Source organism: Rhineura floridana, chromosome 10 (genome assembly GCF_030035675.1).
Source record: "Rhineura floridana isolate rRhiFlo1 chromosome 10, rRhiFlo1.hap2, whole genome shotgun sequence".
NCBI classification, from domain to species: Eukaryota; Metazoa; Chordata; class Lepidosauria; order Squamata; family Rhineuridae; genus Rhineura; species Rhineura floridana.
Genome location: NC_084489.1, coordinates 53,199,580 through 53,215,450, shown reverse-complemented (window position 1 = coordinate 53,215,450; position 15,871 = coordinate 53,199,580). Strand labels below are relative to the sequence as shown.

Below are 15,871 nucleotides of genomic sequence, written 5' to 3'. Positions count from 1 at the left end.
CTACATAATTCTCAAACACCAGACATTTCATACTCTTTATTTATTTTATTCTTATTTATTGAATTTATTAGTCGCCCATCTGGCTGGTTATCCAGCCACTCTGGGTGACATACAACATAAAAACATACAAATTACATTAGAGCATTAAAAATCTCAAACAATAATAATAAAACCTAACTCTACAGCTGTTCTAATTTTTTATACACTCCCTCCTCTTTTTCTGCATATCACAATTGCCTTTGTATTCTTTTGGCAATGCAGCATGCAAGTGGAACTTGAATAGTTGCTCTCCTGTTTTTCATGTTTATCCGTGACCTCCTTATTTGCACATGTATTTTTGCACTGGTAAAAAGCTAGGTGACACAAAGACAACATTGGTCTTCTATGTCCTAGGCAGGGAATTGAACAAAATAAGAGAGAAAAAACAAAGATACAGCAGTGCATTTGTGCTTTAATGGGAGTCAGAGTTGAAAGAATCAGAGAAAGTTTATAGCAGGAAGAAGCAGCTAAGCTCAGAAGATGAGGAGCTAGAGCACGTGGTTTGTATACAGAAAATCCCGGGTTCAATCTTTGTATGTGCAGTTAAAAAGATTACCGAAAGACCTCTGCCTGAGCTGCTCCTAATTCAGAGACCCAGTGTGGTGTAGTGTTTAGTGTTGGACTGGACCTGGGAGACCAGGGTTCAGATCCCTGCTTGGCCATGAAGCTCACTGGAGGACCTTGGGCCAGTCACTTTCTCTTAGTCTAACCTATCTCACAGCGTTATTGTGAGGATGAAATCGGGAGGGGGAGAACCATGTTTCTCCTCCACCTTGAGCTCCCTGGAGGAAAGGTGGGATATAAATGCAATAATATAATAAGAAGGCAGCACTGGGCAGGACGGATCCATGGTTTAACTTGTTATGAGGATGCTTCATGTGTTTAAATGTTCATAACATGCACTGGAAATGAACCCAAGAGACCATGTACTCAAGCCTTTCCTGCTGTTTTCCATGAAAGGAAACAGGACTTCCTCACTGGACAACTTTTGCTCACAGAAGAGAATAGAGCAGCCCCAGAACAGGTCGTGGATCAAAGTCACCGGACTGTGGCTTGATCATTTTGCTGCCATATTGGTGAGCTCCTTCTTTCACTGCAGCCTTGTCAATGAGCCCACAAAAGTCCATAACCTGCAGACACTTTTACTAGCATGATAGTAGCCAGTGGTTCCATGCTGTCTGTACAGGAGGGGATGCCTTCTCATCCATGGGCAAGGTGGTTATCATGGACAGGAAAACGTAGAAGTGCTGATTCTCTGTACTGGTGAGTTCCATCTCAAAAAAAAGCACTGCTGCAAGGTATTCCTGATCACCTGTGACTACCAGATGAGTTGTTAAATATAAGGCAGCCCCAGTATTCCCAGAATGTTCAGATCCCTTTCTTCTGGAACGGATGTGCTTAATTACTTCTTTCCTTTTGAATAGGTATCAAGACGAACGCTGTGAGAAAAGGGGATGACTATGTTGTCAATGGTAGCAAAATGTGGATTACATCCGGGTGTCAGGCAGATTGGATGTGCCTGCTGGCAAACACAAGCGACGGACCCTCCCCCCACAGAAATAAATCTCTTCTGTGTCTGCCAATGAAGCTGCCTGGTAATGAAGCTGGTGTCTTTTTGAATGTCTGAAGGCACATGAGGCTACCAACTTGCTGCAGTTAAGCAAGTCTGGGTCTGGTCAGTGCCTGGATGGTGCCACGTGTATGCTGCCTTCGGTTCCATGATGGAAAAGAGGCAATGAAATAAATACAATTAAATATTAGGAAAAATTGCAATTGTACCTAAAACTGGAAGGCGGGAACATCTTCTGATCTGACCTGCCCCTCAGAAAACACCTGTTATTCCATCCTTAAATGAAAACAATATTGCCTGGAAATGATTCACTCTTTTAATGTAATCAAGGAGACTCAGGAGAGCCTAAATAATATGTCGCCGTTTGAGAGTCCGAGTGGAGAGGAATGAGAAATGGGAACAAAGGCAACAATACTATTATGGACTGCCTTTATTCTCTCTCTCCCCCCCTCCCCGCCACCCTCTCAGCGGTGGAAATGTAAAATTATCTGTCTGTTAGATATATATTTGATGTGATATCTTGCAATCCATTGCAAGAGTAGATAAGAAAATGCCACAGATTTTTTTAAAAAAAAATCCTTGTAAAAACATGGTTTGAAACATCCAAACAAAACTGAACAATAGCACTATCAATCTAGACTGTCTTAGACTTGGAGGATGGCCACCAAAACTATAGCCAAGATATTTTTTTTCTTTGTCGCTCTTGAAACGTACACTGCAAGACCTTGCAAAATATATAAATTGTTGTTTTTAACTTTGTTAGGCGACCTGGTAACCCAATGGCTTGAATCCTCTTTCTATGAAATTGAAACAGCCCATGAAAAAAGCTTTACCACCCCACCGTTCCCTTTCTGCAGCCCCCCGACCTCCCTTGTCCCAGATGTGCTCCTGGAAGTTGGGGGACTCTTGGGGATGATGTGGGATACGATGGGGTGAGGAGAGAAATAGAGTGGCTATTGGTAGAAATCACCTCTCTTCCCTTACATGGATGGAGGAGCAATTCGGGATACAAACCAATGAAAATAATGACCATTTTTCTTTCCAAAATGTGATTAAGCTTGGTGTCAGTTTAATAAGTGTAGAGATGTATATGTGAATGGGGAGAGATTATGGAAACGGCTAGTGTAAATTGCTGAAACCTAGGAAGAATAAGGGTTTTCTCCAGGGGGAAAAAACCACATACACACACACCCTTTTCTCCTGAAATAATTGGCTTGCAGTCATCAACTTTTTTTTGGCCTGTGGGCACATTTGGATTTTTTAGCAAGTGCCATGGACACCACCTTCTCTAGTCATTTTTCACCCCTGGATCTGCCCCCCCCCCGAGACAAAAAGAGAGGAGGCAAATGTACGTACACATACCGCTTTTTAAATGGATCTGGGTAAAAATAGAATTAATCTGAGCCTTGAAAAGTGCACAGACCTGAAAGAGGAAGTGATAAAGAGTGCCACTCTTCCAACTTCTTTTTCAGCTCTATTGTGCTAAAAGTATACTTGTACTTTTCATGGAAGAAGGAGGTAACCACCCTCACCATCTCGTGAACAGGGAGGCTGGGAATGGGGGCTCATAGACTTTGTGGGCACCAGAGGAAGGCCTAAAAGTTGCCATTGTGCTCACAGGCACAACATTGGTGACACCTGACTTTGCAGGTGCATTAGGTTGCTTGGCCTGGTGGAGTAGGGTGGGTACTCAGTGAATCAGATACAGCCTGTGAACCCTCTGTTGCCTTTCTGTAAGTCTTAGATGAATCCTTATGGCAAGTCCCTGAAAAATGTTTATCAAGGATCTGCGACCAAACTTCACTGACAGATACTCAGCTCAAGACTTCCACCAGTGGAAATTCTATAGTTCCTTAAGCCTTAAGGCTAGGTGTATAGCCAATGCCTATTTTGATGTGCACAGACCACAGTGGGTTTCCTTCATCAGATGTGCTATGTTTCGTACACGGAGAAATGCTCTCCTCCCCTAGATAACCATAGCCATTACTATAATGACTGTCATGTGCATTGTGTGCACTGCTCACCATCTCAGACAAAAATATTTTTGTTTATGATTAAAAGAAGTTTGTTCCCTCAGCTGCTCCCATTAAAAAGCCAGCCAGCAAACTTCCCATGTGTCTTCCCTGCTGATCCCTCCCCTCTTCTGCTTTGGAGTAGCACATATGGGACCTGCAACAAAGCGTTGCAGTGCAGAGTGCTGCGGTTTAGGGTTCCAGCCAGTCCTTTCCATTACCACCCTTCATTTCCCAGTTCCTCCATCTCCTGCAACAGTCACTCAGCATTTTGTAATCAGTGAGCACACTCAGTTCTTAGGAGGCTAGTTTTAGGGATCCACCCCTCAATCTTCCTAAGGTTTCTTTTCCCCTAAATATTTTTTGTATTTCTGCAAAACTTGGACTTCCCCCCAAGCCTCCTGTTGCCTCCTTCTTGTGTGTGTGGGTGATGCTTCACAAGTGATGGCACTCTCAGCCTGAACATCGGAAATAAAAGGAATGATGATATCCTCACTAAGGTCCATTAATATTTTTGTACACTGAGTTTATGGACTTCACTAGAACTAAGTCTGGACATGGCAGGGCATGGCATCATAGCAGTGTTTTTTTTTTCTTTTGAAAGTTGCCAGTAATCCTGAATTATTTCTTTCTTGTCTTATTCCTAACCATGGGGAAAACCTCTCTCAGTTTTTGGAGCTTACTGAATCCAGCTGATTATGAATATCATTTTCTGGCCTTTTTGTTTTCTTTGGAATTACAAATGAGTGTGCAGTTCTAGCTTTGTTGTTGTTGTTATATGCCTTCAAGTCGATTTTTTGGATATATTCATAGGGTTTTCATGGTAAGCGGTATTCAGAGGTGGTTTGTCATTGCCTTCCTCTAAGCCTAGGGCACCCGGTATTCCTAGGCGGTCTCCCATCCAAGTACTAACCAGGCCTGACCCTGCTTAGTTTCCAAGATCAGATGAGGTTGGGTGTGTTCAGGGTAGTATGGCCAGTTCTAGCTAAGTGGCCTTAAAATACTTTTCTGACCATACTACCCTTTGACGTTTTCCACCTAATTTTGCTAATCCAAAATTCCTGCCATCCCTCCCCTTTTTGGTAGGATTATTCATCCTTTCTGTCCAGCAGAGGAACAGAGTAGGACTTTGCTAAGTAGTTAATGTTATTCTTGTTTACATGAGCTTGGAATCTGGAGGATCTTTTCAACCATGCTTTTGTTTTTCATGTGTTGCTGTGAACTCACCCACTTGAAACAACTGCTCTGCTATTGGCCTTAATTATACACTCAACATTCAAAGGATCGTGCACATTAAGTGGGAGATCCATAATGGTATCTCTATTTAATTCTGACCTCCACCCACCAGAAAGAACAAAAATGTATTTTTACCTCCTCTCCTCTTTTCCTTTTTCTTCAAATGCTTTTTAAAATAAATTGCATATCCTGCAACGATCTGGGGTTTAATTATGAGCATTTTGCTATCAGGATCTTACTCTTGGTGGGAATGAAGGGTCCATACATACCTCTTCAGATGTTTAAGTATTTGAATGCCAGTCTCAAAGGCTGAAGAAGGGTCATTCTAATCGTTTGTATTTTTAGAATTCTGCTTTGTTTACTTTATTGCTCAAGAAAAATTTTCTACATTCTACAATAATAAGCAACCTGGATAGTTTGACATTTCTAAGTTTAAAATTCAGCTTACTCTAACTGAGAAGCTGTTATTTTTTTCACGATTATGAAAAGCAAGACCTTTTAAAATCTGGAAAATTCTAATTTGCTAATTAATGACGACATTGCCATTTTTACAGATTAGGTGGAAATGGTAGCATTAACCTTATCTTGGAGGTTTTAAGACACCTGCATGTTTTCTTAAATTTAAAATCTTACTGTGCTAAAGATGAAAGAGTCTCAGTTGTATGAACCTTATTGCTGCTAAATGTCTCTCTTAACAAAATATCATGGTTGCAACTGGGACTAATCATTTCCTGGAACTTATTCCATGAACATTCATTTTTAGGCATTCATATTGCTAAGAAGATTGACAAGATGGGCATGAGGTCATCTGACACGGCACAGATCTTTTTTGAAGATGTCCGAATTCCCAGCAAATACCTCATTGGGGAGGAAGGAATGGGTTTTACATACCAGATGTTGCAATTCCAAAAGGAGCGTATGTGGGGAGTAGCCAGCAGTAAGTTCTTAGCCCCACCTTTTGGCACTGATGAAGCCTGTTTCTTATATAACATCTTAACCAAATTTATTTTAGTGGTAGAATACAGCCACTAAATACAGCCAGTTTTTTATGAACACAGAATGCATCGGCAAAATCAGTTTTTCCACTTTTATGGAGGCCACATATGGAACACAAAGGTAGCAACTGTAAATTTCCAGGGGGCTTTCTGAGTTCAACTGTGTTTAAACAAAAAATATGAAGTTGGATGTTTTATATGCATATTATGAAAAGGTCCTCATACAAAAGGGATAGAAATTACTCTCTGCTTCTTCAGCACATACACAAAAATTAAATAATTTTCATAACTAGGATTTTTAATACATTTGTGGTAACACATCTAACGTTGCCATATGCTTCTCAGAGTCTTCATGGAGGGTTTAAAAAAATCCCTTTGGAAAATGCCACTTTTATGATTTTATTTTAGAGATCACTTTTTTATGTCCTTATAATAGGCACAACAAATTAACACTTGAATTCTGCCTCTGCAGTCCTGCTATGAAGCAGAGGTTTGTTAGGTTGCATCTAACTTTTACTCAGAGTAGACCTACTGAAATTAATAGGCATAAGTTAGCCATGTCTATAACTTTAATACCAAGATGGCTTCTAAGAGGTTTAAAAGACAGGGATGTAGCCAGTGCTAGTCCTACTCAGAGTAGACCTATTGAAAATAATGGACATGACTAACTTAGAGCCATAATTTCAGTGGGTCTACTCTGTGTAGAACTTAGTTGAATACAACCCATAAAAACCAGTTGCACAACATAGTTAAAATAAAATGATCCCATTAAAACAGCACAGCAATGAAAACAGAGTTGGGTCAAGAGATGAAGGGAATGCCTGTGTTTGGTGTTCCAATCTCAACTACTGTTGTTTATTCATCTTGTATACCACCTTTCTGCCAAGACAGTTTACAAATTAACATAAACAAATGGTACAAAATTTAGAATAACAGAGTTATCTTAGACTGATGGCTCTAGCTCCCTGACTTCAGCTTCTTCTCTTCCACCTTCCCTCAGGGAACATGGATCTTAAGTATTTTATTTAGACCGTTTATAACCATTTGCCCCTGAAAAGTGTATCCAAGCGGTACTCAAGTCCAATTATATATAAAATCTGGTTAAAATGCACAAGCCAATTAAAATGAATATAAAGGAAACCTTCATTAAAAATAAAGATAAAGTGAATCAAACATTGAAAACAAATGTAACTAAATCTGGATGTCTGGATAAGTTTCCTGAAACAGAATACTTTTCACCAGGCATTTTAGGCACCTGCCTGATGTCAAGAATAGTCCCAGGAAAGGTAGAGGTGGAGCTGCCTGAACATCCTTGGGAATGTAAAGCCTACATTCACAATGCGAGCTATAAAATAGCAAGGCAGCAACTCAACTTAGAAGGCTGAGGACACTTTCACATGAAAGCTGGCGAAAACTATTTTTAGCCATAGATTTGCTGTGTGGAAGCAGCAGGGGGAATGGAAAATAGCAAGTGGTGTCAAATATTCACAGAGTCCTCCTGGGAGACACAGTAACACCCAGAGTCATTTTTCTTGTGTTGAGAACTCATCTGTGACATAAGAATTATGTTCTGACAAAGGAACTTTTCCATTTGTTTTGGCACTGATGGATTCCAAAACGTTAATGATGAAAGTTGACCAGCTTTCTCCTTCCCCTCTTAATGTTTGAAAGCATTTTCATCATTGTGTGGTCTGTCAGAAAACTCTATGCCTGCGTCTTCTTCTTGCACATAAACAGTAGTGGCCAGAGGGGTTTCATGGGACTGGCTTATCTGGCTTCCCAGTGCTGGGGGAGGAGCAAAGTTGCAGGGAGCTTGGTGTGAGCGCAGCGACAGAGCTAATCTGACACTGATTGCAGGGAACTCCATGCAGGTGCGCAGCTGCAGCTGCAGAACTAATCTGATGCTGCACCTGCACTGTGCTGAGCTCCTTGATGCCTTGTCCCTCCCTCGGTAGCCAGCAGCAACACACAGCATTGGGATGCCAGGTAAGCAACGCTGCTCTGCCTGCACCATGCCTCTGGTCACTACTGTGCATAAGGCAGAGCATTCTGGAAGAGTGAGGAGCAGTTGCAGTTTACAGAGAGCGATAGGCCCATTCGCTCACTACTTTTCAGGAAGGGGGAGAATCTCCAAGCCAGCCCTGCCCCTCACCATGGGCTAAAACTAACACCTTAACCAGAATGTAGGTACTATGTTTTAGAAAATCTAACTTGTGCTACAAAAGAAAACGGGAGACAGTTCTGACAAGCAATGGCTCTTCAACATCCAAGGACTTTTGATCACCTGCTACCTAATTCTCCAACTCAGGGTTGAGGAACCTGTGGCCCTCCACACGTTGGACTACAGCTTCCATTAGCTGATGGTCAGGGATGACAGCGGTTGTAGTCCAACAACACCTGGACAGCCAAAGGTTCACCATCCCTGTTTTAAATGGAGATGCTGAGAATTATACCTGGAACATTTTGCACATCGAGCACGTGCTCTGCTACTCAGCTGTGATCTCTGTTAGCATAGCTAGCTGAAGGCTGGTTCAAATATTATTGTTTGTCACTTGATGAGTTGCAAGTATGAATGGGTCATCACAGATATAACATCACAGATGGGACTTTCATTTTTGCCTCTCATCATCTCACACACAATGCTTTTCAATAAAGTCAGTTCACAGAATCACCTACTGGTCATCATGTGAAGAACAATGAAGTGACATACAGGCGTGTGTGAACCAAACCTGATTGAAGCAGTCATCATTTAAACACAGATTCTAGGGCCATTTTTGCAATATGTGTGGCCTTTTTTACCCTTGTCGTTACGGGCCGATTCTCAGATGATTTATCGCAGCGTATGTCCCTCTAACCCACATTTCAGCACACTTTCAAGGCTGCGTGAATCGATCCTTTCTCCTCATTTATACAAAGGCAAAAATATTGTTTACCTTTTGGAAAAAGACATCAAGTAAACTCCCTTTCCTCTTTCATTCCCCAATTCCTGCAGATTTGATAATACTGGAAAATGTGATACAAGAAACTATTGATTATACTCTCCAACGTAAGGCATTCAACCACCCGATACTTCATAACCAAACGGTGCACTTTCGTTTGGCAGAATTAGCAACTGAGGTGGAACTCCTTCGTTCTTTGCTGTATCGGGCTGTCGGTAAGTGCAATGAAGTTTTCCTTCAGAGATTTGTTTGACATTGACAATATGTAGGGTGCCCCTCCCAACCCTCTGGAACAGAGTTTGCGGGTGCGAAGGGGACTGTAGGCTAAAAGAGAAGGTGAAATCCCATTGCGCAAGTGGAAGTATGTTACATTCGTGGACAGAGGATACTGGATGCAACCCATACTACTTTGTAAGTACTGAACCAATTCTTGGATCAGACCAGAGATCCTTCTAGTCCAACATCTTGCTCCCGCAATAGCCAACCAGATGCTTCTGGGAAGCCCAGAAGCAGGACAGGAACTCAACACTACTTTCCCCACTTGTGAATCCCAGCAACTGGTCTTCAAACACAGACGCTGACACTGGAGGTAATGCATAGTCATCCTGGCTAATTGCCATTGATAGCCTTATCCTCCATGAAGGCGCATGAAGCCATCACCTTGCTGAAGTTGAGTAGATATAGGTCTGGTCATTGCTTGGATGAAAGACATCCTGGGAACCACATGTATGCCTCCTTGGCTCCCATAATGGAAGAAAGGCAGAATAGAAATAAGAAAATAAAAAAGGATCCTGATAAATAATTTAATGTGTGATTTGTGCTTTTTATTATAGCTCTCTATATCCATGGCAATGATGTGACCAAATTTGCATCCATGGCTAAATTAAAGGCAGGACGCGTGGCTCGGGAGGTGACAGATAGCTGTCTCCAGTTCTGGGGAGGAATGGGGTTCACTAATGAGGTGCTAGTAAGTAGAATGTACAGGTGAGTGAATATCTTGTGATTAGATCCATAAAGTGTTTTCTCATCATGTAGTTGTATACATTCAAATCACTAAACAAGATTTCATGTTTCTCTACAAGGTGTTGTACGCTTGGAGTTAATATAAATGTTTTCGGGACTATAGGAAAGGTCTTTTTATCTTAAATCCATGCATTCGACAGCAGTATTATAATGAATATTTCTTTCCAGGCCTAACTTCATCCATGGCGCATCACAATCTGATGTTTAAGTGCAACAGGTGGGATCCAAAAATGTGTGTGTGCGCATGTGCTTGCACACACACACACGGGAGAATCCTTTTGAAGAGGCAAGCCCCTGTTTAGTTTAAAATGAAAACTGCTTTTTTGGAAATGGGAACTCTTGTGCCAAAAGCAGTAATTGAAGTTTCAGTTGCATGTTCTCCCCCCCCCCCCCCGTGCTCATGTCAGTCTTTGAATCCTAGCCAGGCTATAATCTCGAGGGGGGAGGGGCGGGGGAGGGTAGCAGGAATGCTGGAGACATTCTTCCTGTTTTCTTTTTAATTCTGTGCTAAATTCGCCATGACAGACTGCAGAACATGTAAAGAGGTGGGAGTGAATGTAGACTTGCAATACAGTTGTCAATTTCCTTCTGCCCGGCGGTGTTAGAAAAACTGTTATTTGCTTCCTCAAATGAAAGTCTAGGTTCAACTTCATTTCACCACCACCACTGTCAGATACTCAGTATCACGTAGTCAAAGAACGAACTACTTGCCCCTTGATTTATTTTTTGGGGGACAGGAAAAGCTTGCTACTTTTGCTCATGCTTGATTACTATTACTCACATAGCAGTGCGGTTCTCACAGTAGGCAGCATAGAGTCTCCTCACTGACCAGCATGTCCCTTAACGTCATGCCACAGTGGTGGTTTTGATGCACAATCCTTAGTAAGCATCTGACACATGGGGCAGTTTGCGTTACTACAGCCATCATATTCCATAGCATCCGGCGGCTGTGTTTGGGCTGCCAGTTGTGTCATAAAGGAATACTTTAGTCAGGCACCGTACATATCTGTCAGTCATTTTATTCTTGGATCACCCCTCCCAAAATTACTCTGGCAGATTACTCTCCCACAATGGAAACTTTTTTTTCAAGTGCTGTGGAAGCAAGAATTTACAAAAAAAAAAAGACAACTCTCACACTCTAGGCTTTGCTGTGTGTCAATTTCCCTCTTTGTGTCACTTTCTCCAGGACCTTTGTTTATTAGCCAAAAAGAATAAGCTTTTCATTTGTGAAAGAGTTAAGGTTTTTATTCATGAATATTATCTTGGATATCTGATTGTACAAAAGGTCACATTTTGTGTGGGTGTATGTGTTTCCCCCGTGCACAGTTTTAGAATATTTAAATAAATTCTCATACAGGTAGTTTAGAAATCTCATTTACCAGGATAAATTAATTTGACCAAGTATTGGGAGTTTTATCAACTGCATAGCTCCATCCAGCAGTTCTTGCAAATGTGGGAAGGCACGCACGTCCTGTACTGCAGCCATCAGGGGAATGCATTCACTTGTAAGTTGCTACATTCACTTCAAAGGCTGGGCTTCCTCCACAGGTGCTAAGAGTTAGATATCCAGAGCTTTCCTCTTCATTGAAATAAATGAGTCAATGCTCAGATTATGGAGGGAAAGGGAGACATATGTGAAATCCACAAACATTGCACTCTGACTCAACATAATTTTAGCCAAACCATAGAAACAATAGCTGAAGGAGCATCAGAAAAAAGTAGAAGAGGTCAAGTTCCTCTCAGCCCTTGTAAGTCAAGATGTTAATGTAATTCCTGATGGTAGTGCACAAGTTGTACATGTGCTTGGATGTGCACAATTGCACATATTGGGGGTAAAACCACTGTTTGTGCAGAGTTCTGGATCTAGCTAACTTAAGAGTATGTATGTATGTATTTACCACTTCATGCCAAAATAGGCTTCTCAGCAGTTTACAAGTATAAAAACCAATTACACAAGCATTAAGATATAAACATCCATCATTAAAATAAACAATTAAGCAATCCATATTGTTGCCATCCATAGAACAGCAAAAAGATATGTGAGCTCTAAGAACCATGCGGGATCCTACAGTTGCTGCTTCCTCCAGTGCAGAAAGAAACTTTGCTCCCTTGCCTCATTCTGAGCCCTTGCTTTGTCACAATAGTTTCAGCCACTCCTTAGCTAGCAGGAACTATTCATATCCAGCTTCTTACCACTAACAAGGCAAAATCAATGCCACCTTGGGCTCCTAACCACATTCCTGTGGATGGAACCTTGTAGCAACAACTAAAAAATACTAGCTACTTTTGCCTCCGATTCTCTTTAAACAGCCCCCCCCTTGCTAAACTCATGACAACCATTTTTGAATATAATTAGCTAGGTTCCAAAGCATGGCACCTTGTCTTCTGTGCAGCCAGAGCAGCTTTTCCATTTCCTCCTCCTCAGCTGCCATCCTTGAAGATCAAGGAGCCCTCCAGAGAGTCTCATGAGGCAGGAACTGCCACTGGAAGGAAATTTGGGAAGGGTCGTAGCTCGGTGGTAGAGCATCTGCTTTGCACGCAGAAGATCCCAGATTCAATTTAGGACATCTTCTGATAGGGCCAGAAAAGACCCCTGCCTGAAGCCCTGGAAAACTGCTGCCAATCATTATAAACAATCCTGAGTTAGATGGACCAATAAGGCAACTTCCATCAGTAAATCACCCACAGACTCATGAGCTTCTTCCTTCTGAAGTCCCAGGGACAGAAAAATTGCTGCACGAAGGAACTGATTTGCTATTCTGCTGGTCTTTTTACACGCTAGATATATTCAGCCTAACTTGTAATGGATACTTTTTTTTTAATTTAAAAATTAAAGCAGTAATGAATGCGAAAACTTAAGCACGGTCTTGAAAATTAGTTGGGCTCAAATTAATGTTTTTGACACCGAGCCAGAATATGCAGATTATAATATTTAGTCTTACATCTGACTCCAGATGATTCTGTGTTCTGGGCTTGCTTACCCACTTCCTCAAATCATTAATGTCATAGGAGCATAAGGAGCTGCCTTACACTGAGTCAGACGATTGGCCCATCCAGCTCAATATTGTCTACACTGACTAGCAGCAGCTCTCCAGGATTTCAGACAGGGTCTCTCCCAGCCCTACCAGGAAATGCTAGGGATTGAACCTAGGACCTTCCGCATACAAAGCAGATGCTCTACAACTGAGCTATGGCCCTTCCCCAAAGGGCACCCTTCAATTTCATAGAATCATACAGTTTGAAGAGACCTCAAAAGGCATCTAGTCCAACCCTTTGCCACTGCAGGAAATCTTCTGATAGGGTATCTAGTCTCTATATAAAAGCCTCCAGAGAAGGAGAGACCATCACTTTCTCAGTCTGTTCCACTTACCATTAGGATATTTCTCCTTCATGTTCAGTTGAAACCCCCTTCTGTGTAACATGAGGCCATTGGTTTGGGTCCTGCCCTCTGGAGCAACAGAACACAACTTGCACCATCAAAACTTGCTGCATTTGAGCTATAACTATTTCCTTGTTGATGGAAAATCAGCTCTTTCTAAACAAAGGTTGACTTAATATGGAAAATGGCCTCCCCAAAGTATTCTGTTCTGTGGTTTGTGTCAAGTTAATCATGGAGGTCAGTCTGCAAGGGGGAATGAAGACTAGCCAGAAAATAACACACACACACTCCTTGCTACTTCAGTAACAACAAAATTAATTAAACAGCTTTGGACCATTAGTAAGATTTCAGAAACTCAGTAAGCTGATTAACATGGACGATTTTTATTATGGGAACTGGTGTTTTTCCAGGGATTAAATGAGGGTGCAGGGGGAGGGGATGAGTTTAAAGAGTGGGGTGAGGTCCTTTGGTGATATTTAAGGGTGGGCTTCGACTGCATGGCTAGGGTGGGGAACCTTTGGCCCTCCAGATGTTGGGAGTACAATTCCCATAATCTCTGACCATTGGCTATGCTGCCTGGGGCTGACAACATCTGGAAGGCCAGTTTCCCCATATCTGCTGTACAGCATCAAAGTAAAAAAGAAAGTTTCATAATCATGACCATTTAATTAGATTTTACCTAAATCTAATTAAAACTTAGCTACATTTACATCTTGTAACTTTGCACAACAGTTTATTTTTTATAAAAATATTTGTATACCACTTCGTTAAAAACATCAAAGCAGTTTACAACATGTTTAAAACAACCACCACCACAGAATTAAAAAAAAAGAATAAAAACAAAGGTCGATTGCTGCAAAAAAAGCATGTTAACAAAATTCTCAAATTTAGGCTGTTCATATTCAGTTGCTCTTTATACATCTGGCAGTTCTGTTCTTTCAGTTGATTTATTTATTAGTTTATACACATGATCAGGTAGGAGGCTACTTCTTTCAGAACCTAAAATTCTATTCAGTGATAAGAACACCTAGTTAGCTGTGTTTGAGATGGGACAAGCTTCATTTTGCCAATGTTATTTTTGCCTTGCTTTTCCTGTCTTGGCAGAGACTTGCGATTGCTGTCAATTGGAGGTGGTGCTGATGAAGTCATGCTTTCTATCATATGCAAGTACATGAACACCTTACCAAAGAAGTAACTTCCAGGCCTCTTATTGATCTCTACCTACATTTTAATAAACTGCAAGATTGTCAATGCAAGGAAATAATATCCAGTAAAACTATGTTAAGAGTTAATTAATTAATTAATTAATTCTTGAATTTTCTTTAACATTCATGTTGTTGGGATTTTGCCTTACTTGATACTATATCAAACCACCACTGCCAGAAACGTGTACACACAAACACAGTGCCTTATTTTACTACAAACATTATGTGGTATGACCTATGGCCAACTCTGTTGTCAGACAGAGATGTGGTTTACTTCTCTGGCTAGTCTTATAAAGCTAAGACATTTTAAACATGTCAAGAAAACCAGCACTTTGAGCAGTACCTTATAGTGAAAGACTCTGCTGAGCCGCGTGGCCTGTACATTAACACTAGTACAAGTACCATGTAGATTGATTCACTTTTCCCCAGAAAGTTGTTCTGTGCCTACTTCTAACTGCTATAAACGTGGAATTGTTCCTTATTCGCTTTTAAATTCCATGTAATGATAGAACCAGGTTAGATTATTTTATATCCTCGATCCTGCAGTCAAGAACTTCAAATACCAATATAGCCTCTTAAATGCCTGCATGAATTCTGTCTGCTCCAGCAAAGCTTCCGGCAACTCCTCATTTGGAATAGCAAAGTATTGATTGCACCCGTCGGTGTGCACAACACATATCTAGGCTGAACCAGAGTAATTGCTTAGGTTTATTAAGTGTAGCAAGGATGCAATTAAAATGGGTAATTCACAACACATGGTACAAAGCAATCCTCCTAAAATTCCACCTGCTTTGCTAAATTAGGATAATTTGTGGTCATACCTGACAATCAATAATTGACTTGCAATAAATTGTAAACATTGGCTTTGTACTAAGCTGAATAAAAACTATTTTTAAATCTAAAGAACTGGCTTGCACCTCTTATTCTGTCTAAAGCAACAACAGACGCCTTACCCACCCAGAGGCTGTAACAGAAGATTGCGATGCTGAGATAGTTGGTAAATGATGGCCTCTTAATAACTTTCACTGCTACCGTGTTTTGAGCCATTGACCCACTTCTGTGTCTACATGGCCAGCTAGACCAACAGGTTAGTAGTCATGCGTGGGGTGAATATCCAATTGCCCACTTCAGTTGCCCTGCCCTCAGCCCCCTAAGTCCAAAGCTCCTGGGCAAAGGAGACTAAGCAGTTGCACACAGTTTGCCCTACTCATCAGAGTCTAAGAGACTGGCTAGAGGAGTGGGGAGAAAGAGATGAGAACCCAGAAATGGTAACAGTAGAACAAGTGCCCGGATGATCTAGTATTCTAATGAGCACCTGCCTTCATACAAAACCAAACACAAGTGGAGACCTCTGGGCTTGATTACACAGCTCCCATGAGTCTCACATTGGTGACAAACAGCCCAGCCGTACAATACCAACAGCAGCAGTGGCTTTTCTGATGACTCCTACCACAACCAGCTCTCTCTCTCTCT

General features: G+C 41.4%; 1 protein-coding gene and 1 pseudogene across 2 annotated transcripts in view; one reads left to right on the top strand and one right to left on the bottom strand.

Moving 5' to 3' along the window:
* The window catches only part of LOC133364807 (probable acyl-CoA dehydrogenase 6), a 77,192-nt gene extending 61,888 nt beyond the window's left edge, over positions 1 to 15,304 (top strand). For both annotated transcript variants that reach the window (XM_061585668.1, XM_061585669.1), the window contains exons 5-9: positions 1,464 to 1,634; positions 5,621 to 5,794; positions 8,845 to 9,006; positions 9,625 to 9,775; positions 14,298 to 15,304. In XM_061585668.1, the coding sequence (XP_061441652.1) occupies positions 1,464 to 1,634; positions 5,621 to 5,794; positions 8,845 to 9,006; positions 9,625 to 9,775; positions 14,298 to 14,388 (749 nt within the window). In that variant the 3' untranslated portion in view covers positions 14,389 to 15,304. The remainder of the gene's footprint in view (positions 1 to 1,463; positions 1,635 to 5,620; positions 5,795 to 8,844; positions 9,007 to 9,624; positions 9,776 to 14,297) is intronic.
* Positions 4,486 to 4,602, bottom strand: LOC133365759 (5S ribosomal RNA; annotated as a pseudogene).
* Positions 15,305 to 15,871: the final 567 nt, after the last annotated feature.